We start from the raw sequence: 25,215 nt of genomic DNA on the forward strand, positions 1-25,215 counted from the left end.
AGAACATCATGTTGGCCTGTGTCAGATGTCTTACTAAAGTCAAGATACATTATACAAATTCTTCCTTCTTATCTACTTGGTTATCTTGTCAAGGGAGGGAACTGTATGTGTTTGATATGGTTAGTTTCTAAAAAATCCATGTTGGCTGTTTTGTATTATCTGTCCTTGAGCTCAGACAAACTCACTGATGTTTTGCTTCAGGACCTTTCCAGAGGCCAAATTTACACCACATGTTTTTATTTTCCCTCCAAATTCTCCTTTTTTTCCTTCTTTAATGTTAGTCCCTCTGATTGTTGTCCTGATTTCTGGCATCTCAAATCATTCGCATCCCTGGAAGAGCTCAAGGCCAGGTTGGATGGGGTTTTGAGCAACCTGGTCTAGTGGAAGGTATCCCAGCCCAAGGCAGAGGGGTTGGAACTACATGGTCTTGATTCTCCCTTCCAACCAAAACCATTCTGTGATTCCATGATCAGCCGGGATTCTGCAGTGGCTCTGAGAAAGCACCACTCCCTCTGTCACCAAATGTCACTTTCCTTAAAATTGTCCCAACATCACCCTGATGTTCCTGGTCATCCTCAGTCACCACAGCACTTTGTTTCTCACCTGATTTTGTCTGCAGACTTATTTCACCTATATCATGATAATCTTTTGGGCCTTGACTTGAGATAATTGTTTTAAAGCAGGGATCATCTTTTCTTAGTTCAGTTTTTGTACAAGATTTAGTGAATTTGGGTCTTGGCCATGACTGAGATCCTTTGTGATATCACACTACAAATGCAGGGAGAGCAGAATAATTATAAATAGGAAACCACATGGCTGTTTTCAGGTGACAAACTGGGTCAACTGGGAGCTAAATTTGAGAACAGTGGATATATTTAGGAGAAACCACATGACACAGAGATCGTAATTACTCCAACAGCAAGTATTACATCAGAAAATCAAAGGCAAGATTCAAATAGAAATATATCCAAATGTGCAAAAGAGCATCCAGAAAATTCTAGATCTGTTCTTCAGGTGACATCTGTACTGTTCAGATTAATACAGTGCAGTTTTTGCGTTTCCAGACTACACCAGATCATTAAAGATGAAAATAAAAGTTAGATTTAATTTCTTTAGCTGCTTTTATTTGCTTCCTTGGTCCTGCTACAGAGCAGCACAAAGAAATAATGTCCCAAATTCCATGGCATCAGTTAACAGGCAAAATGGAGAAGGCTTGTCTGTTTTATGTAATGGTTTTCAAAAAAAAAGGAAATTATTCGATAATCAGACTAATCCCATTATCTCTCAGAAAACTGCATCTACAATCAAACCCTTGAGAAAACGGGGGCAAGGTCTGTACCACAGTATTCTAGATTTCATAAACTTCTTTGTTATTTCCAGGGTGAAGCAGGTTTTCCAGGTCGTCAGGGTTTACCTGGACTGAGAGGAGAAAAAGGAGACCAGGTGAGTGACTTTGAGGAACAGCTTCATCTTTTCTTTGGGCCGTTTAGCAACAGGATGACTTATCTTGAGTGTCCCAAGATGAGATTCTCTCTTGGTGAGATTGCTGGGGTGAGCAGCTGATTGGCATCCAGCAAGGTCGACAGGCACCCCTTCCAAAAAGGTATTTCCAGCCTAGTGACTGTTCCTACTTGCAGTAGAGGTGCTAATGAACAGTGTTTATCCTAAATGTAGAAGGTTATGCCTGATGTCATGCTGACTGTTAGGCAGTAGAAGAGGTACATTGTTCTTTAGGACTCCCTTCCAGAAATATCTGCCCTATTTAAGAACAGTAACAATTTTTGATAACAACAAAAAATCACAATTCCCTTTGTCACTGAGCCTTGGAGAAAGCTGCAGATGGCTTGATTATTTTCTGATGGTCTAACTTCCACCAACATCTTGGCATCTACTGATTCCCCTGGCTAGTTCCAGACCTCTGGAGTCATCTACATACCAGGAAATATTTGTATCAGGGACCTGACAGTAAATTTTGCTATGTAAATGAGGTCTGTACTCCTGAGAGCTGACCACACGCTTGAACGTGATCAAGAAGGATCAAAAATCAGCTGGGGTCTTTTCATTTAGTTTGCTCCATTATATACATTGTAGAGCATAGGATATAGATTGTATTCCTTTGGAAGTGTTCAAGGCCAGATTGGATGGCGTTCAGAGCAACCTGGTCTAGTGGAAGGTGCCCATGGCAGGGGTTGAAATTATGTGATCTTTGAGGTCCCTTCCAAGCCAAACCATTCTATGATTCATTCTACATACAATACTATAGAAATGTAGGTCAGATAGCTCCAATTTGAATGCAGGATAAATGCTCTTTGGGTATACACTTTGAGGAGTATCACATCATCCTTGTTAAGCAGCTCACGTTCAGAAGGCCGGGTTACATGGGCAAAATAGTAATGTGAATAAGCAAAATAGTATTTTGAGTCTTAACTCCTATTCTGCTTCCTTTCTTGTCCAACTGGAAAAAAATCTTTTATTTTTTTTTAAACTGCATTAGGCAGTAGGATCTTCTACAAGTAAGTTATTTTAGGCTTGGTGCTTTCCTTTCCATGAACCCAGTTGATATTCATTGGTTTTGAAAATCATGTGGTTTTATGAAGCCACCTTCAAAATTTCACATTTTTAATTGCTTGCTCTACCTCTTGAAAGACAAGTAAGATAATTGAAAGTGTAAGATATCTTGGTGGAGCTGATGCAATCAAATCAAAATATGCATATTTCCTGCTTTCATTTCCCTGCTTTTAGGGAGAAAAAGGAAGAGATGGTTTCCCAGGAATGAAAGGTGAAAGGGGAGAAAAGGTAAGTCATTAAATGACCATGATATTCCTTAGATAAGAAGGAAAAGAGACGAGGGGGTAGAGACAAGCGATAGAGGAGAGTATCTGAGGAGGATCAGAAGACTTTTAACTGAGCTTTACAGAGAAGCAGAAAAAATAGCTCTGCATGGGATGGAGACTCATTTATTGAGCAATGCAAGCTGATGAAATTAAGGACAAATTCTTTAATCCAAGGAAACTTTATTTTATAATTGGATCATATACATGAGCCTGGAAACAAAGTCTAAAGGAGTTTTCTGTGCCTGCCTGAAGTGCGATAGAACAATAATTTAAGGAACAGTCTGGGCTTCTGCCATCAAAAGTACATTAATTTTAGTGAAAATGAGAGAACTAGACAAAAGTAATGTCCACCAAAATTTACATTCATACCCTGTGAACATGAAGGTGAAGAGGAAGCACTGACCTTGCAGATGCTTGTGGATGTATGGCAAAAAAATTGCCCTCATCATAGCGGCAATAGCATTTAAGATGTGGGTACCACTTCCTTCTTCTTCCTAGGATACATCAGTCCTCAGTTTATCAGTGACTTTCACCATCTGTGGTGGTGGCAATTCTTTCATGGGTGGTCAGTTGACAACAGTGAAGCCCCTGAATCTCCTGTATCTGGGAGGTTGACTAGTATTGTTTGTAGTTCTCAGCTTTGAAGTGTCAGGGGACTGATGTTTGTGGAGCACAGCCCACAGAAAGGTCAATGCCAGCTGCCAAACCCAGCCTATAATGCTTGTGAGATACTCTGGCAACAGTATAGTTTTGACTCAAAAAATTAAGGGAACAACTGGGTTTAGAAAATTAAATATTTGATGAAAAATAGGATTTTTATTTTCCATCAATGAAAGAAGTTCAGCTAAAAGGTGGTTTTCAATCAAGATTTTTGGTCAAATTTAATTTAAAAAGAAAATTAAGCTCCATATCCTACACTGGGTGGGGTAAGTTTAGAAATGAACTGTGAAGTCAGGTTAATGATAAAATCATAAAGTGATAAAGTCAACAAAGTGAGAATCCTGCGTGCAGCAAAACAAGGACAGCAGAATTTCTGACCAGAACACTGGGGTACATTCCACCCATCAGAGAAGTGCATTGGGATTTTCAGTGCCACTGAGCTGGTGGGTTGGGTCACATCTCATCTGGCAATGCTGCGTCTTCTAGCAAGTAATGTTGAGTTTTATTCGGGCACCTTTTTATATCATTAGTTATGTTTTTCCTCCTCTCTCCAGGGTGACACGGGCTCCCCTGGACCACCAGGCTTACCTGGAACAGTAAGTGAGATTGTGTTCAGTACTGTAACAATATTCAAGGCATCATCACATTTCCTCTGCACAAATTCCTCAGAAACAAATATGTTCAAGTTCCTTACTTCTCTGCAGGAACTTTAGGACCTGTTTGCTCTGAGATTGTCTCCCTTTGCAATATCAGGATGCATTTGGTCTTCTTGTTTTTGGGGAAGGTTGTACCTTCTTTTACCTCTTTGCAGATAGCAAATTTTTTATAACCTTGCTTTGTGATAGCACTTAAATTGATTTGTTTAGGAGCTGTGGGAGCTGTCTGAAGAAAATCACAGCTGAAAACAGGGAGTACATTCCTGCAGATTTTCCAGGGTGAGCTAGATTTTTTCCCACTTGGATCTCAGGATAAGACTGGTTCACTCAATGAACCAGTGAACAACAGCTTGTCTTCCTGGGGAATAATTCATCATTTTCCAGGAAGAGCAAAGGGTTTCACTTCTCACTGACATTAATTTTTGGGGTGGACCACTGAGCTCCAGAGATGATGCAGCCACTCAGAACTTCCCTGGCATATGATGCCATGCTGTGCTGTAATTCCAGAAAGATTCTCTCAGCCCAGATTATTCTGGGTTCAACACTGGATCCAACACAGCAACCAGTCTGACCCGGCTGCCCATACACTTTCTGCTAATAAAAAAAAAAAAAAAACAACAAAAAAACCAACCCAACCAAAAACCAGGCCGTGAAGACACAAATTTATTGTTTTAAATATGAGCCTGAAAAATTACCTTTGGGAACCTGAGTATAATTACAGTGATTTTCACTGGTGATTGAACCAGCAACCACTTAATGTAAATACACAAACCTCACAGTTCCCTCCAGCAAAATCGGAGTAAGCACCTTGTAATAAGCACTGTCATTGCAACCAGAGGACTGATCCCACTCACACATCCACCAAAAAATGGTAGATATCTGCTCATCATCTCTGCTCACCACAGCTAGAGATTATGGAGAAAGTTTGAATCAAGGTCTGTTGGTGAAAATCAAGTGCCTTGAGACCTTCAAGCAGCAATGGAGGAGGTGTTAGAATTTATTCCCTGACATTGGTTGGGCCTCTTCTGTCTGTGCCAAAGTATGCTTCATGTAAGAAAACTCCATGTGTATCACACAAGAATGACTCAATCACAACATCAAGGATAAGTCTGTCTTAGTAAAGGTGGAGAAAGCAACTCACAAACATGGTACAGCATGGCTAGACACAGAGAAGACATGCCTGACTGCTCAAGTTCCTGTGTTTGTACAGAGAAATAATTTTTATTTCAGCTGTTAAAAGTACATGATGATTTTCACATATCTTCAGTTCTTCAAAGACTATTTTTTCTTCCTAATCTTATCAGCTTTTAAAAAAGATACTCTTTGTACAAAACTTTATTATTATTTTGTTGCTAGTCCTTCAGAATGACTATGTATTCCCTAAGAAAATGATGTTGAGATGTTATGTACATGGTACAAAGCAGAGAGAAAACACACCAAGGTCAAGCTTGGTGTCAGGAAATTTAATAATATAGAAGATGGGTCCAAGAGGAAAAGTGAGCTGGAGATTACTAACAGTAAACTTCATAAAAAGGTAAAAGTTTTCTTTTGTTTCATAGCAGTGGGACCTACAGGATATTTCTGAATTTATACTCATATTTCAAATACTCTAGAAAATGTCTGATATTTGTGGGCTTGTTTCCAGACAGCCAGATGTTACAATGAGTTGCTAATTTATAAGCCTACTGGTGGATGTATGGAATGTGTAATCTGTAATGACAAGGAGAATACAAGCTATTGCATTTCAAGAAAAATAGGCAATCCTTTACACTCTGGTTTCTGTTCCAGACAGCCTTCTTCACCCCACACCCCAGGATTCCTGTAAGTAACATCTCTAATAAACATGGCCTTTGGTTATCACCTCTTGTATTTGATAGAAACACAGCACCTTAGTGTTTTCTGAGTTATTTAAATGTTTTCAGTAAAGAACTCAGCTTGTGTCTGGTTCTGGGCATCTTCACCATTGTAACCAGCCATGATGAGAAGTCCAAAGCTGTTCTGGTAAGAGCAGCATTTAAACCAGCAGTGCCTGGAACACAGCTGTATGCTATCCCAGCCTCTTAAACCAAGCTTAAAATGAAGTTTCATTTCCTACTTGCAGCACATGATCTTTAAAGTCCCTTCCTATCCAAACCATTCTATGATTCTTCAAAGTGATGACTCCTCTACACATGTCTGTGGCTGTTAGATTTTGCATTACTGTGCAGGTCACATATCAAGGACAAAGTGGAAGAAAGAAGAATATTAAAAAAACTTCCTCACTTTACCTGTTGAATTACTTATTCCCTTTGCAGTCTTGTTTTCCTGGTAATATGTGCCTTATTCCAACTCAGTAGCACCATCCCTGCCTACAGTTGTATTGACTGTGCTTTGTTGTTCTGCTCTCTCAAAAGAGTTTTGGGACTTGAAAGGTCATTATACAAAGCAGCTTCCAGGCACAACCATACAGATTTTCAGCTTTGGACCCTTTACTTGAGCCACTTTAGGTGGACCTGTTATCTTTCTGAAGGACACTAGATGGCATCAGGGACTGCCTGGTTGAAAGTTCTTCTAACAGGATGCTACTTGTAGAGTAAAATTCCTCCCATTATTTATCACAGATGATAATATTTATTCATAAGGCATAATAAATACAAGCATAAGTAATATTTATGCAGATACATTTATTTTGTCTGTTAGAGAATCATTTGAAAATGGACTTTCAATTCCCAGGTGTTGTAGAAATGATTGGCAAATAGCTGATGTGAATAAAATTCAAGCTGATTTGTCTGGCTCTGCATTTGACTGATCACTATTCCTTGCACGTGTATGTAGCTAAAATCACTGATGTTCCTAGTCTTCCTTGATTGTATAATTGAAATACTTTCTATGATAAATAATGAATAAGTAATGATTGCTGTTGCCTGAATACATATGTTCATATCAATATATAAATATGAGTATTCATGTAGTGCCTGGTTTATTCCAGCTAGTTCCAGAATTGTGTGCTTTCCGTTTCAATTTACAAAAAGCAGAAATATGGATTTATTGATTTTTGTACTAGAGCTCAGCACAAAGCTTAGGAACCTCTCTCTGAAAGCATCTTCAGTTTGCTGTAAGAAGGAAGAACAGGAATAAATTAATCCTATTAGCCAGTGATGGTGGTGCATGAAATAACGTACTGACATTGCAGGAGGAAGTGGAAGCTGCAGGAATGTATGGAGATGTTAATAGAACCAGAGATCAGGAATAGCTGCGTACTGCACACCTCTGGAAGTGCTTAAGATGAGATCCTGAACACCCGTCTCTTATAATTGGGATAGGGAACTGTCTGTATGTGAGATCATTCCCCCAGCTGTAGGATATGTTTTCTATGAGGGAAAAATTTTCTGCTTTTAAACTAAACATTTTTTCAATTATTATCATAACAGAACAAGAAGTCTAGGCAGGAATCTCCAAGTCTTAGAGTAGCTTCTGCGAAGGACTTTTAGGTCTGATGAATCAAAACTGATATCCCACTCTATGATAAATGGATAACTGATTGAAAGAGGCCTCTTACCAAACAGGACTAGTGTGATTTCCAGGCATGAAAACAGCCTTTCTTTCTCTCTTTTTCTTGTTTTATATCAGGGTGAACCTGGACCAAAAGGGGAGAAAGGAGATCGAGGAACCAGTGGAGAACCTGTAAGTACAGCCAAGGGTTTCTTCAGTTGGTTTTGAACTTAAGCAGTGAGAGCACATGAAAGATGCCTCTTTTGGAGGGAGAGGGGGGGACATGCTTATTCTGTATTGGGATGCCTCTCTCATCAGAAATAGCCCCAGTGGTTCTTGTCTTTGTACTGTGGTGTGGCCCAGCTAAATTGTGCATTTGGCTACTGCATTTTTGTTCTGGACTGCTCTCGTTCTGGAGTCCCCAGAAGAGACAGAGTTCTGCACAGTCACTTCTGTAAAAAGCACTCTTTCCTCTCTCAGTGGGAGGAGGGAGAATCATCTCCTTCTGCTCATGAGAAGAAACAAGCAGTTTCCTTCAGCTCCTTCACCTCTCCCTCTGTTTTTGCAGGGATTACCTGGGGTCCCAGGAAAACAGGGTGCCCCAGGACCTGCAGGAGTCCAGGTAAGAGAGCCCAGCCTTGAAGAAAGGCTTGACACGACCAGAGAGGAGTGCCCTCAAGGTCTATATCACTGTAAACAATTCTTCCCCTATGCACTTGCAGCCCATTTCTTCTTTGTAATTGTTAAAAGTTCAGGGACTTTTTTACAGGTATTTACTCAGGCCAGGCATCAGGAGGAAAATCAGCTCAGGAATATGGTACTTCTGTAGCATGATCGGTATTGTCTGAGAGACTCCTTCCAACTTCATGATCCTTCAAGAGGGCACCTTGTACTGATGCCACAGGTCTCACAGATAAGTCACTGCAGTGCATCATCAAAACATTGCAGAGCAGTTAGACTCAAGCCCAGTCCATTTGACCTTGAGTGAACTATGGCTCGTGTGAAATGGTTGTATAGTCTTAATCATCTTCTGAATCTTTCTTGGCTCACACATGTTATTTCCAGGCATCACTGAGGTGTTTTCATGTTAACATGGGGAGGTGTTCACTCTGCCTTCATATGTGCTGTGCCCCAGCCATATCATCAGCAATATTTGGGCATCAACAGCTTAAACAGGTTAACAGCAGTCTTAGCATTCTGAAGAAAAAACTAAACAAACAAAACTATAATACCAGGTAACTTTTAACTAACAGCTGCTGAATGGGAGGACATTTCAGTGAGTAGAATTTGTCCTGCCAAAATTCTTCAGAAAGGGCCCTGTGATAGGTAGGACTAGGACAAACCTCTGCACAGGGATCTATTTTGACCATTTCTAAATTACTGATGTTTATTTTTGAGAACTGCAGGCAAATCTTCCTCTGTGAAGGGAGATGATTAGAGTTCAGCTGTAAATGAAATAGCTGGTAGCCCTGTGGATGGGAAGGAATTTCACCTGGATAAATACCTGCAAGTTTCAGCATCTTGTGCTGAGAATCAGCCTCTGAGTTGATCAGCCATTAGTAATTCTTCTTAAGTCTCAGGGTTTTATTTTTATGTTTTCTTTTCTTGCTGCATAGAAATCCAGGAGCTATTTCCTCAGCAGTTAACTTCTCTGTGAATTGATTAACAAAAACCATTGCCTAGTGCATATTTGGGTGTCATGAAGTCTTTTTGTCTGGCAGGCAGTCCCCTCCCGTGTCTAATCAGTTGGTATCTCTCTCTTATTTTTGCACAGGGTGCAAAGGGGGAAAAAGGAGCCCGAGGAGAAACTGGAGCCCCCGGCGAGACTGTGAGTAATTGCTTCCCTTGCAGCATTTTTCCCTGGCAGTAACACTCCTGAAGGGACACTGAAGTCAATGCCTTCCAGCTTTGGAGTCCCAGGCTGCTTAGACACAAGGCACATCCTAATCCACAGCTGGAAGAGTCACTGCTTGTGGGCAAACAGGCCCATCTGCACCAAACAAATCAATGCCTCAGTCAGCCCAGCTCGAAATTGTGCATCTCTTACTGGTGAAATCTCCCCCTGTCTAACAGAACTCCCTTTTCTGAGTGAGGTGCTGGTGGAGCTGGTGACTGCACTGAGATATCAGCCCAGGCCAGGCAGGCAGCTGGAGCAGGGAGATGCTCATCAGCAACCTGAATTGCTTTTTGATCACAGTTGCTTTCAGGCTTCCTCGTCAATTCTGATTTTTTTAATACCAGCTCACCCAGAGGACTCATCCCACAGCCCTTTTTGAGATGTGTTGTAGGGAGCGCTGCTGTTGCCTGGCTGTGTGCTAAGGAACAGTAAAGGATTTCAGTCCCTTTTTATTATTGTGAGAGCACATAAGACCTTTGTGGCTGAATAAGAGTCCACAGACTTTCTTTGCAAGCAGAGAAGGAAGAAAGCCTGAAGAACTTGTTGAAATAATGATTGAGATAGAGGATGCTTGTGATTGAGAGGAGGGAATAGGACTTTGAAATTATGCATCTTAGAGCGCTTAAATTTCTTCCTCCACCTTTGTGTTCATGGTTTTCCTTCCTGGGCTGGTGCTTAGACATTAGAGCATGGTGTGAATAACACCAAGGTCATAGGTTTGATCCCTGTATGGGCCATTCACTTAGGAGTTGGGATTGATGATTCTTGTGGGTCTCTTCCAACACAGAATATTCTGTGATATTGTCCCTGAGCAGTGCTTTGACCCTAAACCCTGAACTGCCTATTTCCAGCTCTCTTTCACTCTTGCTTGAAGAACCACTTAGTATTTTTGGGGAGGAATATAAAACAAAAAAGGGCAAAAAACATACCCCTTCCACCAAACCTACCCATTGATTTTACTTCTTTGTATACCTTCCTGACAAGGAGGATGTTAATGATATGGAAATGCAGGTATATACAGGCACCTTCTTTTTTTGCCATCCTTTCACAGACTGCCCCTGCTCCAAGTATTTCTACTGACTCACAGACCAGCACCTGTAAATAACACAGAAATGAGGAAACCTTTAAACCTCTGCTGTGAGGAAAGGCTGAGAGAATTGGGTTGTTCAGTCTGGGGAGAAGACGGCTCTGGGGAGACATTAGAACTGCTTCCATCACCTGAAGAGGAACTGCAAGAGTCTGGAGAGGGACTTGTAACAAGGGCATGGAGTGATAGGACAAGGAGGAATGACTTTAAGATGAGAGTAGGTTTAGATTAGATACTAGGAAGAGATTATTCACTATGAGAGTAGTGAGGCCCTGGCACAGGTTGCTCAGGGAAGTTGTGGATGCCCCATTCCTGGAAGTGCTGAAGACCAGGCTGTGTGAGACTTTGATCAACCTGGTCTAGTGGAAGGTGTCCTGCCCCTGGCAGGGGGTTGGAATAATAAGATAATGTTTAAGGTCCCTTTTAACTCAAATCTCTAATTTTATGAAATATCTGGATACAGCCCGGTAATCCCAAACATCGTCTCTATGGAGACATAAATCTCCAAATCTATGTTCTCTAATGTTCCCTATGAATTTTTAGGGACACACATGAGTTTTCTGACCCTACAAAGCTTTCACCTGCAAATGGAAGAGACCTATAATTCAGAACTATACATTCTCAATGATTTGGGATGTTCATCTGTTTAGTGCAAATGAGTGTTTTCAGGTTTTGTTGCCCAGAGCAAGGTGGAATTGTCAGCAAAGAATATTTTGTTGACCTGGATTTTTTTAATGATAAATCAACATAGTTTCCTCTGTTCTTTTGATGTTTTTGGCCCAGAATTTTCTTCCTGCATCTCACCTAGATTTAGGATTTATTTTGGTGGAAGGTAGCTTTAAGCTCCCAAAGACAACCTTCATCCATTTTGTATTGTTTCTTTCTTCTTTACACTAAAAAGTTTCTCACAAATATGCTATTTTTTGCTTTCTGCTTGTACAACACCTTGTCTGACATGAAATCCAGTCTCTCTTGGAACATCTTGTTCCTATGGTGATACAAGTTGTGACTTACATATGTACACACATACTTCATTTTCTCAAAACAGGGTGTGAGTGGACCAGCAGGGCCCCCAGGCCCAAGAGGCTTGCCAGGAAATGTGGTATGTATGCACCAGTGTATTTGTTTTCCCATCTGTGTCCTGATTTCTTTATTTAATGTGTTTAGTTTTCCCTTCCACGGGGATTACTATCAGGTTAAAAGACTGTGTTTCATTACACTAGTTTCTTATTGTTGAATGTTCATGGTGTATCCATGAAACATCTCATTTCATTTTTAGCCAAGAGGGAGGCATGGAGCTGCTTCATTCCTCACCAAAATGTCAAAAGCGATTTTTGCTGCCTGCTCTTCAAGAGAAAAATTTCAGTGGTTATTGTCTCTCTGGTTTTGTTCTCTTTACCTTGTTTTCATTTGTCCTTTCCTATTGTAAACATGACTTCTTGATACAAAAATAGCATGGTAAACTCCCCTTTTTGTTATGAAAGCATGAAGGCATTTGATCCTACAATCAGAGCCTTGAAATCAATGTGGTATCCCCCTTACCTCGGTAGATGTTCATCACTGTTATGAAGTTGTGCATGATAAAACTTTTCATGTAGGCAAAATCTTTGGACTAACTCTAATCCCAGCTCGACTAGTGCAATTTTCTTTCTAGTTCCTGAAGTTCTCTGGATTTAGCCTGGAGTAGATGAAAAACACCATTTAGACCTCATAATATATATATATTATATATATATATATAATGTATGTGCTTGATAAGCTCTCTATCAACCTGTACCCCAGGAAGTCTTCCACCATCCCCATATCACCATTGGCCAATCAGAGCTCAAATCAGTCCAGCAGTTTAATTACCTAGGTAGTCTCATCTCCTCAGATGGTAAGAGAGATAGACAACAGGTTAGCAAAGGCATATAGTGCCTTCAGAAAGCTTCATAAAAGAGTTTGGCAAAATAAACACTTGAAGAAAAGTACCAAGATCAGTGTTTACAGAGCCATAGTGCTGTCTACTCTCTTATATGGATCTGAATCATGGGTCATCTACCGCCACCACCTGCGTCTCCTTGAACGCTTCCATCAACGCTGTCTCCGTTCAATCCTAAACATCCACTGGTCAGATTATGTGACCAATACATCTGTTCTAGAACAAGCAACAGTCACAAGTATTAAGGCCATGTTACTGAGAACACAGCTGCATTGGGCAGGGCACGTCTCCAGGATGAAGGACCACCGCCTCCCTAAGATCTTGCTTTACGGTGAACTTGCCACCGGCTGCCACAAGAGAGGAGCCCCGAAGAAAAGATACAAGAACTCCCTGAAACAACATCTCAGCCTTGACCACACTGATCTTCATCACTGGTCTACTCTGGCCTCCAATCGGGAGGCCTGGAGACACACCATCTATAACGCTGCTGATGCCTTTGAGAACGCACTCAGGATCACCCTTGAGGAGAAAAGACAACGCAGAAAAAATTGTGCCCTGCAGAATTTACCACCTAAGGAGTCTTTCTGCTGTGCCTTTTGCAACTGGACATGCCTGTCTCGTATTGGCCTTTTTAGCCACCAGCGTGCTTGTAGCAAATGTGGGTAGAACCCTTCCCAAATCTTCGTTTGCGAAGCCTGGCCACGATGATGAATACATGATGCTTGATACAATGTATTCGAGCATAGTGGTTTAGCACAGAGGACTCTTTGAGCCAGAGTTTATTACCTGTGCAATCCAAGACAACCTAAATTGCCTTTCTACTAATTGTTAAGATACATTTGATTTAATTGTATCAATTTAATGATTTAATTTCAAATTGAAAAGTGATGTTGAAAATTAAGACCTTTTTCAATTTCATATTCCGTTAAGCAAACTTCTATACCAATAATACCAATATATTACCTATAAAAGCTAATATAGTAGGAAACTATTTTTAGTGGTGCAGAAAGGAAAATAATTATCACATCCATTCTGAGGTCAATCCAATCTTAATGGTGCCAAGACATGATTTCACATCCTTAAATGGAGTACCACTCCAAAATGTGTTTTGGTGAGTTAGGAAGTTACAGTATCTAATTTAGAGCTCTAAATCATCTATATTTTGACGTGGAATCCTTTGAGAACTGCCAAGATGTGAAAAGGATCGAAAACTGAAATAGAGGATAAAATGAACATAGCTATGTTTCCCAATATTTGGCTTTGGAGAGCAGTAGCCATAAAAAAATTAATACTGGGAGGATTTTGGCTTCTCTGATGACTGGGGGGTTGTTCGTAGTGGATCAGAAACTGCTGAGGGTTTCACAAAATGAAATAGAAAGTTAGTAGTAGAAGCAGAATGCACAAATCTAGGATTAGGTCTATTTCTGCTTTTGCTGTTCAGCTCCCCTTTGTATTGAAAAAAAATCCTCCTTTAAGGACCTGGCACACAGCTCTTCTGTGGTGTTCTCTGGATTACAGGTTGTCTGTACCGGGAAATGTAGAGCTGATACTAATCCTTGAGATAGATTGTACTGAACACGCAGGTCTGCCCCTTTGCTTTAGGATCAAATACTGCCTACAAAGAAACTTTTAAGCTTTAAAGTTCTTTTCTCTCCAGGGTGTGCCTGGAGGCCCTGGACTGCCAGGGAAGGCAGGAGAAAAAGGGGAAAGGGTGAGTTTGTTCCTTGATGGATTTGATTCTCTTTTTCTTGGGCATTTTAAGTAACTGGGACAGAAGCAGTCTGAACTGGGAAATTATTTCATAGGTTCATGTACGGTTAAGACACATGGGTTCATTAGATCATCTTGTCTGAACTCCTCTATTACATGTGCTATAAGGTTTTCACCCTGTTGCAGCTTTATAATTTACCTAATAAACCAAGAGATATGACTGAGATATGACTGGATAGAGTGAAGCCACCGCTACACATTTTGAAATTATGACCTTCTGCTGTCCTCATTGCCTGACAAGAGCTGGCATTTGGTGTTTTAAGAAACTCCTATTCATCACTGTGAATCCAAAGCTGGAAGGAAAAGTGTCTTTCATGATTAGAAAACAGATTTCTGCTTACCTGATAAGCTGTTATAACTGTACCATTAGTTCAGCTTTCCAGTGCAGTCTTGCTTACACTTTGCCTGCTTTACCTCAGTCTTGTCCCATCTCATGGGTTTTCTGAGGTCAGGGGTTGGTGATTTGGTCATGCACTGCACCCTGCCCAGAATGCTGGAGTAGGAATGATTAATTGGAAACATGGCCCCATATATGCATATATTTGGGGCTTAAAAGGGAATGAATCCCAGCCTCTTCTGTCAAATCTTCTTCCACCTCAGGGTCAGGCAGGGACCAAGGGTGCTCTCATACAGCATTGTGAATAGAGTGAGAAAGAAGCAACAATATATTTTATTGATATAAGACACTGAGTTAACAAAGTTCAATGGTAAATGCCACATTTGTTTAACAAGATTCAATGCAAGTACTCTTGATTATTTACTGCATAAAGGACAGAGTCAGACAGAACTGTAAGGGAGACCCTTCCATTGAGTCATGAGGTTCAGGAAGGATCCCCTTGTGCTCTAAAGTCCTCAGAGGGGAATTTAGGTGTGGCTGGATCCAGACTTAGTCATAAACTTGGTCAACTTTTTGTGTAAAGGATTATATGTGTGCAGCCAATTCTTTATATAATTTATCTAAGGTTTCAAAGTTTCAACATGCTTATTCCCGATTCACTTACTGAGTGTCTGATGTGCTAACGTGGCAATTCGAGGTCTGTTTGAAGTTCGAAGTATCCTTTTTCTTTCCTTAAGGGAAATTACAAGTGCCTTGAGATTACTGAAGGAAAAGACTTTCTATAAAAGAGTGTTTCCTATGATACCAAAAGGAAACCATAAGAGAAAGCTAGAAAAAAGACATATCTTTCAGCCCCAGTGAAAGACCTGAGACAGAAATGGTCTTTATTAGTCTACTAAGAGTTCTGATGGATTGTCTTCTACAGGGTGATCCTGGAAAAGAAGGAAAAGTGGGCTTTCCTGGGCCACCTGGTGTGCCAGGGCCTGCTGGAGAGCCAGGTTTGCCTGGGAAGGGTAAAGACGGAGCACCGGTAAGTCCAGCTGGCAAGCTTTGTGCTTGAGTAGTTCAACATGAGACAGACAGGCAAGACTTCTGCAGGAGAACAGTGGATTTATCAGAATCCATGAAAGGTCTGGCTGTGCAAAATGCCCCAGATCATAGCACTGCATCTAAAATGGCAGAGAGAACTAAAGCTGTATTTCTGAACATTGAACCCCTTTTGATGTGCTGTGGTGGCCCCTGAAAATGAAGACCTCCACAAGGAGTAGCCATTGACCTTGTGACCAGTAAAAAAATTATTAGCTTGGTGGAAGGTCCCTAAAAGCATTTAATTCTATCCAAGTTAGCAGATGATTTAATTTGCTTACATGTTGTCAGTAAGATACTGCCAGGATGGTGTTTAGGTTGGGGTGGGGGCTGGTGGTGGTACTTGCTGCAGGGACTATATCAAAGTCCAGGCTCCTGTTTGGCTGGATGGTGACTGTTTTCTTGTTTTGCCTCCACCACTTTAGGGGGAAAGAGGACCACCAGGCTTGCCAGGACCCTTTGGACATAAGGTGATCATGGAATTCTTTGTGCAGTACTACTCTCAATCATTTGAACTGGAAAAAAATTATGGTGAAAATATGGTCTTTTTTCCCCTGGAAAATTGAGTTTGTGAAGCTTTCACTCAAAAACACAGTCCTAGACTTTTAGGAGCTCCCTTTCTCTATTATTCCAGTATGTCTGTTGATGTAGATACTAAGATATAAATTGGCTGTGTACACTTTGCACATTTGAAATTTCCTTCAGCATAATGTGAATTCAACACAGACTAAGGGCTAAATGCACATTTTTTCAGGGAAACTGTATTTGGACCCTTTAATCCATACTGCTAGAGAGACATTGCATGGCTCAAGGATGATCTACTCTTGAGACTACTTGTCAGCCCCTCAAAGAGCATTCTTCCATAGCACTCCTTCCCTTCACCTCTCCAGGGAGGTGTGAATTATTTTCCAGTGGGACCAGACAGTCTTGGTTTGCCCTCATATATCATAGTTAAGGCAAAAACTAACTAGTTGATGAGGTTAATGACAGTAATTTCTTCTGCTGAAAGTATTGCGTATTCCCTTACAAGTGCACAGCAAATAGAGAAAGGAACAAACCAGCAAAAGCCTTTGCTTCTGGAAGCATCTGGATTGTGCTTGAATCTCCAATAAAACACATCAGAAATTCCCCTCTTTGAATTGACCATGTCCTGATCTGGATTGGATGAGGAATAGGATGTTCAAAGAGATTCTGTAAATGTTATAAGGAAGATTATAGCATTATGAGACTCAATCCAACTAGGTCCCACACTTTTGAAAAAACCAAACTGCTATGAATATTTCTTTCTATTTTGCTGCATTTTGTATAAATGCATTGTAGCCTGTTGTATATATCTTTGACAGTTCAGACCACACACTACACCCACAAAGACACACACAAATAGACAGAGAATTAACATAAAAATCAGAAAAAAACACTAAAAGCAATCTCATGAAATATTCTATTCAATATCCACAGAAGAAGGTAAGAATCTTAATTGTGCACAGAAAATACTATTGAACTTTTTGTATTGAAGTTATCTTCTTGAATAAAATAGCAGAGAAGGGATCTGCTGGAGTGTTTGAAGTAATCAGAATATAATTTTTCTCACTGTCCTAGCAGTATTGTTTCTTGATGGAATAAGATTAGTTTAAGAAGAAAGAAAGGGAAAAAATAGGAGCTATTGTAGATGGAAATTTGGGTGGGTAGAATCCACAGGTAACAATTTTTGTATCATGATTCTTTCTATACAGCTAGAAATAATGTAATAAATGGCATAAATGAGATTAATTTTTATAAATTTTCTAAAAATGTGAGATCACATCTTACACCTGCAATGCAATCCATAAAAGTCTTATTGATTTCTCCTTATAACTAGAAAACAGATGTTAAAGTATTGTAACTGAATTCTTTCTTAGCCCTCTGTCTGCAGTGTCCATTGAACAGAGTCAAGTTGTTTTCTGTGCTAATCAGGTTTTGCTTCGAAAATCCTGTTTTCTAGAGTGGAGGGCTCTCCTTTTGTAGTACAGTGCTCAAGAGAGAGTGGTTGAAGTGTGGAATTATTTTTCACCAGAAGAATTTCATACGTTACTGTGAGTAGGTCTATGCTGGTAAAGGAAAGGAGTACATTAGGATGTAATAAAACACCCTTAATTCTGTCTTCCCCAGATAAGCAATCTGTATTTGGCAATTTTTGTGACTTAGCCATCTACCATAGAAACAGAATGAGCCAAAAGTGTATTATAGTGCTTAGTGCTTCCCCAAGCCAAGAAGAGTTCCTGATACCCCGATGAAGTCACTGTCACTGGAAGTATTCAGGAGGCATCTGGATGTGGCTCTAGGGAATATAGTTTAGAGGTGATTAAGGTGGTCTTGGGTTCATGGTTGGACTAGATGGTCTTGAAGGTCTCTTCCAACCTTGATGATTCTGTGAAATGCAGGGAATTGGATGCTGTGCACTAAAATAAATGAAAAATAGTTACAGAGGTTGTGTTCCCACTCACATATGACGTGGCACACTCTGATGTTGTGTGAGTGCTCTCAGAGATGGGCTGGGGCTCCTGTGATAGAAGAGGACAGTTTTCTTGGCATGATGAGACATTAACTGTGCCAGGTCACCCTTCCTACCACAGCCTGATATTGTTCCTCTGTGGGCAGAATCAGGTCAGGATGTATCAGTGCGACGTTCTACAACCTGATTACATTTCAGCACATTTTCTCATCAGTGCACAAAGCCTTTAAATTATTCCTTTTTTTCAGGGTGAAAGGGGAGCTCCTGGCCTACCTGGACAGCCAGGAGACAGAGGTGTGCCAGGAATCGGCCTGGCTGGACCTCCTGTAAGTAGCAGATTCTGCTGCAACCTGTAACAAGGTGAAAAATTACCCATTACCACCTAAGGAATGTGTTGCCTGTACTCAACTGTGCCTGTGGGACATCTTACCTTCTAAAGGTGCAAATTTCAGACTAGTCCAGAGACTGCCATTCATGACTCAGATATCACACAACTGTTGTTGAGGGCTCCTAATGTATTCAGTTTTAGTTGAAACCAAGAGGTAGAAAAACTGCTATTGGAATCATTAGTATCACTGGCTGTCACTCCTGAATTTTCTGCATCATCCTGACACGCTGGCTGTGGATGTGAGTGGAGATCTGTGCTGAGCCAGCAGCTCTGGTGTACTGGACAGATGTAACCTTGCTGTTACCCTGTTTGGAGGGATGACTGTGACACACATGCCCACATCAGTGACGTAATGACACTCTGATAGCAAAATACAAAATCAGATTGCTTAAATTGCTATGTTCCAAAAGGGCCATCATTCCCATAATTTCCCACAAACATTTAGTTAGTTGGACCCCATCTGGCTCCTCCCTCATCTCCTGCATATTAGTAGGTCACAACGTGAATCTGAGAGTCTGCTCTGGAAAATTTGAATTTTCCCATTTCTGGGGTTTGATCACTCCAGTACTTCTTATGCACAACTCCTCTTGAGATGAGGGAGATTTGGGAGTGTTGTGGCTATAGCCCTGCCCAGAGACCTCCAGATTTGCACTGAATTTGCTACTGAAATATGTTCCGGAGAAAGCAAACTCTTTTTCTAGCTATAATTACTAGAAGACATCTGAAATCTTGCATTGTTTTATTCTTTTACAATACCTTGTACATACCATGATCCTGTACCAATCAGTAAATGTTTGGCTATCAATGCTCTGTTTATCTAGATATAATTTTCCCAGTCAGTACAGGGAATTGCCTTGAAATGACAAGTAGTATTGCTCGGCAATACTGACACTTAATATTTGCTTTCACCATGTTGAATTCTATCTTAGTTAAAGCAGATTGGGTCAGTCATGTTTCACACTGTGACTGTGTCATGGCTTTCATGGTAGTCATGGGGTTACCAATGACTGAAGATTAGCTGGGTGTCATTTGTTAAGATTTATCTAAACAGCAGTGGTGTTCCTGCATTTCTTAGTGTTCAGTCATTAATATTAAAACCAAAATTAAGTTAACAAATGAGTATCTGGCTTGTTGGAAAGTCACTAGCTTGTGAGTGGTTCTTAATCACAGATTTTTAGATTCAGTACAGGGTTAAATGAGTTCACTTCTGCATCCTGATGTACACAAGATGACAAAGTTATTCTTCATTGGGGCTTTAGCATCCTCGTATCCTGGAAAACAAATGACTAAGAACTTGACTACAAATGCAGAGATCACTTGTCTCACACCAGTAGATTGCTTTTTTTTTGTGTCATTGTTATTTGCCCACTGTCAGGATGTATAGCCACCTACACACCACACTCTCATATAAGTTTTATTTATTTAATCTGCCTCATTAAATACTTAAAAAAACCCCACAAAACCAAATGACGACTATAATGGGGTTTTTTCCACTGTTTTTTCCATCATAACCTTAGGTCCAGTGCACAGACTCTGGAATTTATAAAAACCACTGCATAACCCCGAATCTATCAGGCTGAATTCCACAGAAAAAAAAAAATCAAACAAAAAACCAGAATAAAATCAGTGGAGCTGCTTCAGAGCATATTATACACTGAATTAAAAGTGTCAGTCTCTACTCTTTTAGCAATGTAACAAAATTGTGTTTATAATACTTCAGCTTCAGAGCTGCAAGCCAGCCACTCTTTTTAATTGAAAAACTCTCCCTATTTCCTACTGTGCCCTTTACCTCTCTCAGGCTTTGCTCCCTGCACAAAAAGTATATATAGATGAGGATTTATTTTTACCTTGTCTGTTAAAGTATTGAGTTACAATTGACATAACATTGAGCCATAAACTCAAGCATTAGCAGTGTGTTCTTCCCAACAGAAGAGGGGACTGCTTGGAGAACTGGGGTGAATTCACATGTTTATGCTGAAGTTGCCCAATGGGTCTGTGTGCTGAATAAGTAGAAAGGTTTTTATCTTGCCCTGCTTTGCCCTGTTGATATTACCATGGGTTCAGAATTATGCATTCAGCTGTTGCTTGAGCGCAGCATTAAGGTGTCGTGCATGGAGGACTGTATGAGGATTAGTGAGTTACTGTGCCTGAAACAGGAAGAAAAAGGAGAGGAGTTATAGTGTGAGCCAGTTAATTCAAACACAGCCCCAAGGATGTGAGGATAAGCCTTGTTTTGTGTGTGTTTGGGATACCAGATTGATTCATCTGTGCTGGATACAGGTACTGCACCACTTCTGTGGTGTTCCTTCAGAAGTGAGTACTTTCTAGTACCTCACTCTACTCAGCTGCTCCTTTTTAAGCTGCATCCCCAAACAGATAGAATATACAAGACCACTAGACTTCTTGCTTTGATCTAAACTGAAGAGCTCAGAGGTCCTATGGGATGTCCCAGCCCAACAGATGTTGTGTTTCTGTGTGGTTCTGTGTCCCCAGAGCCGGCCAGGGGCAAGGCTGAGCATGGATTGTCAAAGGGCATATTCAGTGCACACACACTCCTGTGCACAGCCACGTAGACCAATGCAGAAAATAATCCCTTAATGCTTCAGGGCCCTCCCTGATCAGACAAAGGGGGATGTTAATTTTAGGTGGTTTTATTGCTGTGTCTTTTCTGTTTGCAGGGCCCTGCAGGACCCCCAGGAGACAAAGGGTCACTGGTACAGTATGTCTTTCTAGCTATACCCAAATTTTATGGGGAGGGGGGTAACCATAGTAAATATGTTTCTACCAGTGATTTCATGAAGGTATATGTAATTAATTTGGTTTTGCCTGAGAGTTGGTCACAGAGTGGCTGACCCTCCAAAGGGGACTTGTGCATTACCAGGTCCTTGTCTCCTATGTTGTGAGAAAGAGTTGATTGAGAGTCTTGGCCTGGAGACAACTTTTTCTTATGTGTCAATAATCCTACAAGAGAAAGATTCAGTTACTTTTTCACCCTTCATTCAAAAAATTATATCAAGGCACATAATTCAGGACACATTTCTATGCCTTATAGCCACAGCCTCAAAGGTTTTAAATAAACAGTTTTTAAGCATTTTTCTTACTGAAATCTTACAGATTTTGGTATTCACCAAACACAATTAGTTTCTCAACATTCAGTTTTACAAGGACGCAATCCATTGTTGTGAAACAGATAACTGTACCATGTTCTCACAGACACTGGCATGAATTTCCAGCACAACAGCCAGTCCTAGCCAGTGAGATAGCTTGGCACTGAGGAGCTGGACCTTCTTTTCTCCTCTGCCTTCCTGTGCTCACTCATATTTTCTCCCTGTTCAAAAACTTGCCTCCTATAAAGAGTCATTATTATCTTTCCAGTTGATGTATGTGAAATTTGATTTCAGAGATGCTCATCAAGTCCTTTGAGGCACAGAAATGATGGATACTGGAATAGTGCATTGTGAGGTTTAATTATATTTTTTCTTAAACTCTCTCACAGTTGTTTAACTGCTAGTTAATTTTACCTCAATAACTATTAGGTTGAGGATTTCTTTTCTTCAGCTAAGAGGCACTTCATAAATGCTGTTCATGTTATTGAGTTTGTCTGTTCCCTCACTTCCAGGGTCCCCGTGGTGTTCCTGGTATCCCTGGACCACAGGGGCCTCCTGGGCAAGATGTAAGTAAAAAAAAAGTCTAAGTGCTCAATAAATTTGTCAATGCTTGAATCTAATATTTCTGAAAATTTATGCTTACAGTCAACTGCAATCACTGAGTGTTACTAGGATGGTCTAAGGGAGATGATTGACAGAAGTGGAGCTCTTACAAGTTAGGATGTCAGATGGGAAAATAGTTGGGATAAGGATTGCCTCAAGGAAAGTGATGGACTTCACCACTGAACCATTTTAAAATGACACTGGAGAATGGCAGCATACACTGGGGAATGATTCTACACTGGAAAAAGATGGTTGTTAAGCTGTCTAGGAACTTCTTAGAAGTCTCTGAGATAAGTACCCCTGTAGTATTTCTATGAAAACAGGGCCACAGCTGTTGAAAAAAGTTCTTTATGAGTTCATTTCGCTGCTGCTATTGTTCATGTTGGATGACATTTTAACCTCTTGGTACATTGTCCTCTCTCCTGCTGTCTCAGTGGGTGAGTCATGGAACTGAGGAATAGAGAGGAAAGTGGCAGAGTCCCAGCTGGAAAACTGTCCCCTCTCACTGCCTGATTCTCTTGCAGTGCTGAATCAGAAAGAGGAGCATTTTTTTCTCTGTGATGTGGAAACCAGTCCTCTGACGGAGGCTCTGAAGATTTTGAAAGCCTTGATCTTTGGATTTGTGCCTGTTGAGGGAACAATGTGGGGATGGGGCCGTGACCTTCTGTAACTCTCCTTCTCAGCACTGTTTCATGATGCTGATGTTTTATGTCTGAAATGGGTACCAGTTTCCACTAACTCCACAACAAGCAATTTTCAGCTCTAGTGTGGCTTTATTGACATACATCAGGTGGCCTAAAAGTTTTCTGCCCACCTACTTGTTGCCCAGAGGGGTTGTGGATGCCCCCATTCCTGGAAGTTTTCAAGGCCCTGGGGCTCTGAGCAACCTGGTCTAGTGGAAGATGTCCCTGCCCATGGCAGGGAACTGGAATGAGATGATCTTTAAGGTCCCTTTCAACCCAAACCATTCTATGATTTTATAATTCTGTTATTCTGTACTTGGTCACCAGATGAATGATAATGTCGGGATATTCTTCCACAGCCCACGATAGTAGAAATGGTCCTTTGCCTCCATCACCCTGTGTCCCCGAGCAGCTACAGATGTGGGATTGATTGTGTCCTGCTGACTGTCTGTAGATCTCCTCACCTTGCTTCAGATGGCTGAGATTTTTAACCAAGAGGTTTTAAACATGAGATATGATAGATGGGTTTATTACAACTGTGTTGTGTGAGGCAAGTGCCAGAGGCAGCTTTTCAGTGTCTGTGACTCTTCTCAGACCAGTGTTAACTGGTCAGCTCTTGGAGAGGCAGCACTGCAGTCTTTACAACTTTTTTTTTTTCTCCTGCAGAAGATTAAGTCAAACAGAACCATTCCTCGTGGTACTTGTAAAACACATTCTCCACACTTACTGCACATTCCAGCATTTCTGGTGTTACAGCAGGGATAACCTATTTTGACAAGATCATGCATTCACAGTTTCTTGATCTCCATTTTCATTTAACTAGTACAGAGTATTTTTTGTTCTGTTTATGCCCTCTTGGATACCAATGAAGTGTTCCTGCATTCTCTGAAGCGTGCCCATTTTTGTACTCTGCTGTGTTCAAACAGGATGGCATCAGTTAGGAAAACTCCAATTTGAATTGCTAATATGAATTTGCCATGCAACTCCCAAGCCATTCAGTGTCAATTGCCTTAATGACTTGCCTCAGTCTTGTATTTTGCTGTGGCCTTTACAAATGTGTTCCATGTTTTTTTCTGAGGCAGAAAAAATCTTTTAAATCACATTTACATACATTAAATTATTCTTTTCATTGTTTTTTCCAGTTGCAAGCTCATCAGATGCTTGTGGAAGTGTCTGCCATAAGCTGTTGTACTCTCTGACACTGCAAAACAGATTTACAATTGTATTTGGGAAGGTGAAAGAGTCAATACTTCTTTTGCAATAGTTTTGACTAGAATTATCTCACATAGGTGAATAAATTCATTTTTTTTACATGACTATCTTCTAACTTTTTTCTAGTGCCCTAAAAGCATGTGCCTTTTTTTTTTTCTGATAGCTCTGCTCAGGGTCACCTTTTGAAATATCTGTTGGCAATTCAATCAAATATCAAGAGTTCTCAGGACAGTGTCTTGTTTTATTAAAATTTAGGTTTTGAAAATGCTTGTCTAGGTGTGCAGTACAGTTGTGCTGGTTTGGCCTTGTTCTGTTCCTCTTTGCAAAAGGCTTGGTATTTATTTTTCCTGTGGAGTTCATTGTGTCCATAAAGCCCTACAAATTCTCTTATTCTGGAACAAAGTTGGGAGATATTTTCTTCTCCCATATAGATTATTTTCTTATCTTTAATTGCCTTTTTTCTTTTTTCTGATTAACTAAAGCTCTGATTATTAAAGCCCGAAAGTGGAGTTTTTTAGGTCTTTGTTATTCCTGATGATACAACTAATTTGTTCTGTAACAGAACTACTGTATATTTTGCCTGCTTTAATGCCCTCAGTCACTTAAAAAAATGACTTGCTTTTGGAAAAATATAATCCAAATCAGATTTTAATCTGCAGTATTAAAATAGTGTAGCCTTAAGTACCTTCTGTCAGAGAAACTGGCCAAACTCCTGGTCTGAGAATTATAAAAAAATATTTCTACATGTTAAATAATGTTATATGCATGGCTGTCAACTCCAGCTGCTGCAGATCAGGTCCCTCCTGACTGATAGGTAGATTTAAATTAGATATTAGGAAGAAATTCCTTACTGTGCATATAGTGAGGCACTGGCACAGGATGCCCAGAGAAGCCGTGGATGCCCCATCCCTGAAATTGTTCAAGACCTGGTTGGGTGGGGCTTTGAGCAACCTGGTCTAATAGAAGGTATCCCTGGCCATGGGAGGAGAGTTGGATTATCTTTAAGCTCAAC

At 40.5% G+C, this 25,215-nt stretch overlaps 1 protein-coding gene across 1 annotated transcript in view; it reads left to right on the forward strand.

Moving 5' to 3' along the window:
- Nucleotides 1-25,215, forward strand: part of COL22A1 (collagen type XXII alpha 1 chain) — a 222,523-nt gene that overhangs the window by 161,887 nt on the left and 35,421 nt on the right. Inside the window, exons 30-43 of the mRNA XM_064644186.1 lie at nucleotides 1,381-1,443; nucleotides 2,743-2,796; nucleotides 4,049-4,090; nucleotides 5,939-5,971; nucleotides 7,760-7,813; nucleotides 8,190-8,243; nucleotides 9,396-9,449; nucleotides 11,654-11,707; nucleotides 14,184-14,237; nucleotides 15,559-15,663; nucleotides 16,145-16,189; nucleotides 18,459-18,536; nucleotides 21,277-21,312; nucleotides 22,218-22,271. Of these exons, the coding sequence (XP_064500256.1) occupies nucleotides 1,381-1,443; nucleotides 2,743-2,796; nucleotides 4,049-4,090; nucleotides 5,939-5,971; nucleotides 7,760-7,813; nucleotides 8,190-8,243; nucleotides 9,396-9,449; nucleotides 11,654-11,707; nucleotides 14,184-14,237; nucleotides 15,559-15,663; nucleotides 16,145-16,189; nucleotides 18,459-18,536; nucleotides 21,277-21,312; nucleotides 22,218-22,271 (780 nt within the window). The remainder of the gene's footprint in view (nucleotides 1-1,380; nucleotides 1,444-2,742; nucleotides 2,797-4,048; nucleotides 4,091-5,938; nucleotides 5,972-7,759; nucleotides 7,814-8,189; nucleotides 8,244-9,395; nucleotides 9,450-11,653; nucleotides 11,708-14,183; nucleotides 14,238-15,558; nucleotides 15,664-16,144; nucleotides 16,190-18,458; nucleotides 18,537-21,276; nucleotides 21,313-22,217; nucleotides 22,272-25,215) is intronic.

This window comes from Pseudopipra pipra, chromosome 1 (assembly GCF_036250125.1).
Source record: "Pseudopipra pipra isolate bDixPip1 chromosome 1, bDixPip1.hap1, whole genome shotgun sequence".
Classification (NCBI taxonomy): domain Eukaryota; kingdom Metazoa; phylum Chordata; class Aves; order Passeriformes; family Pipridae; genus Pseudopipra; species Pseudopipra pipra.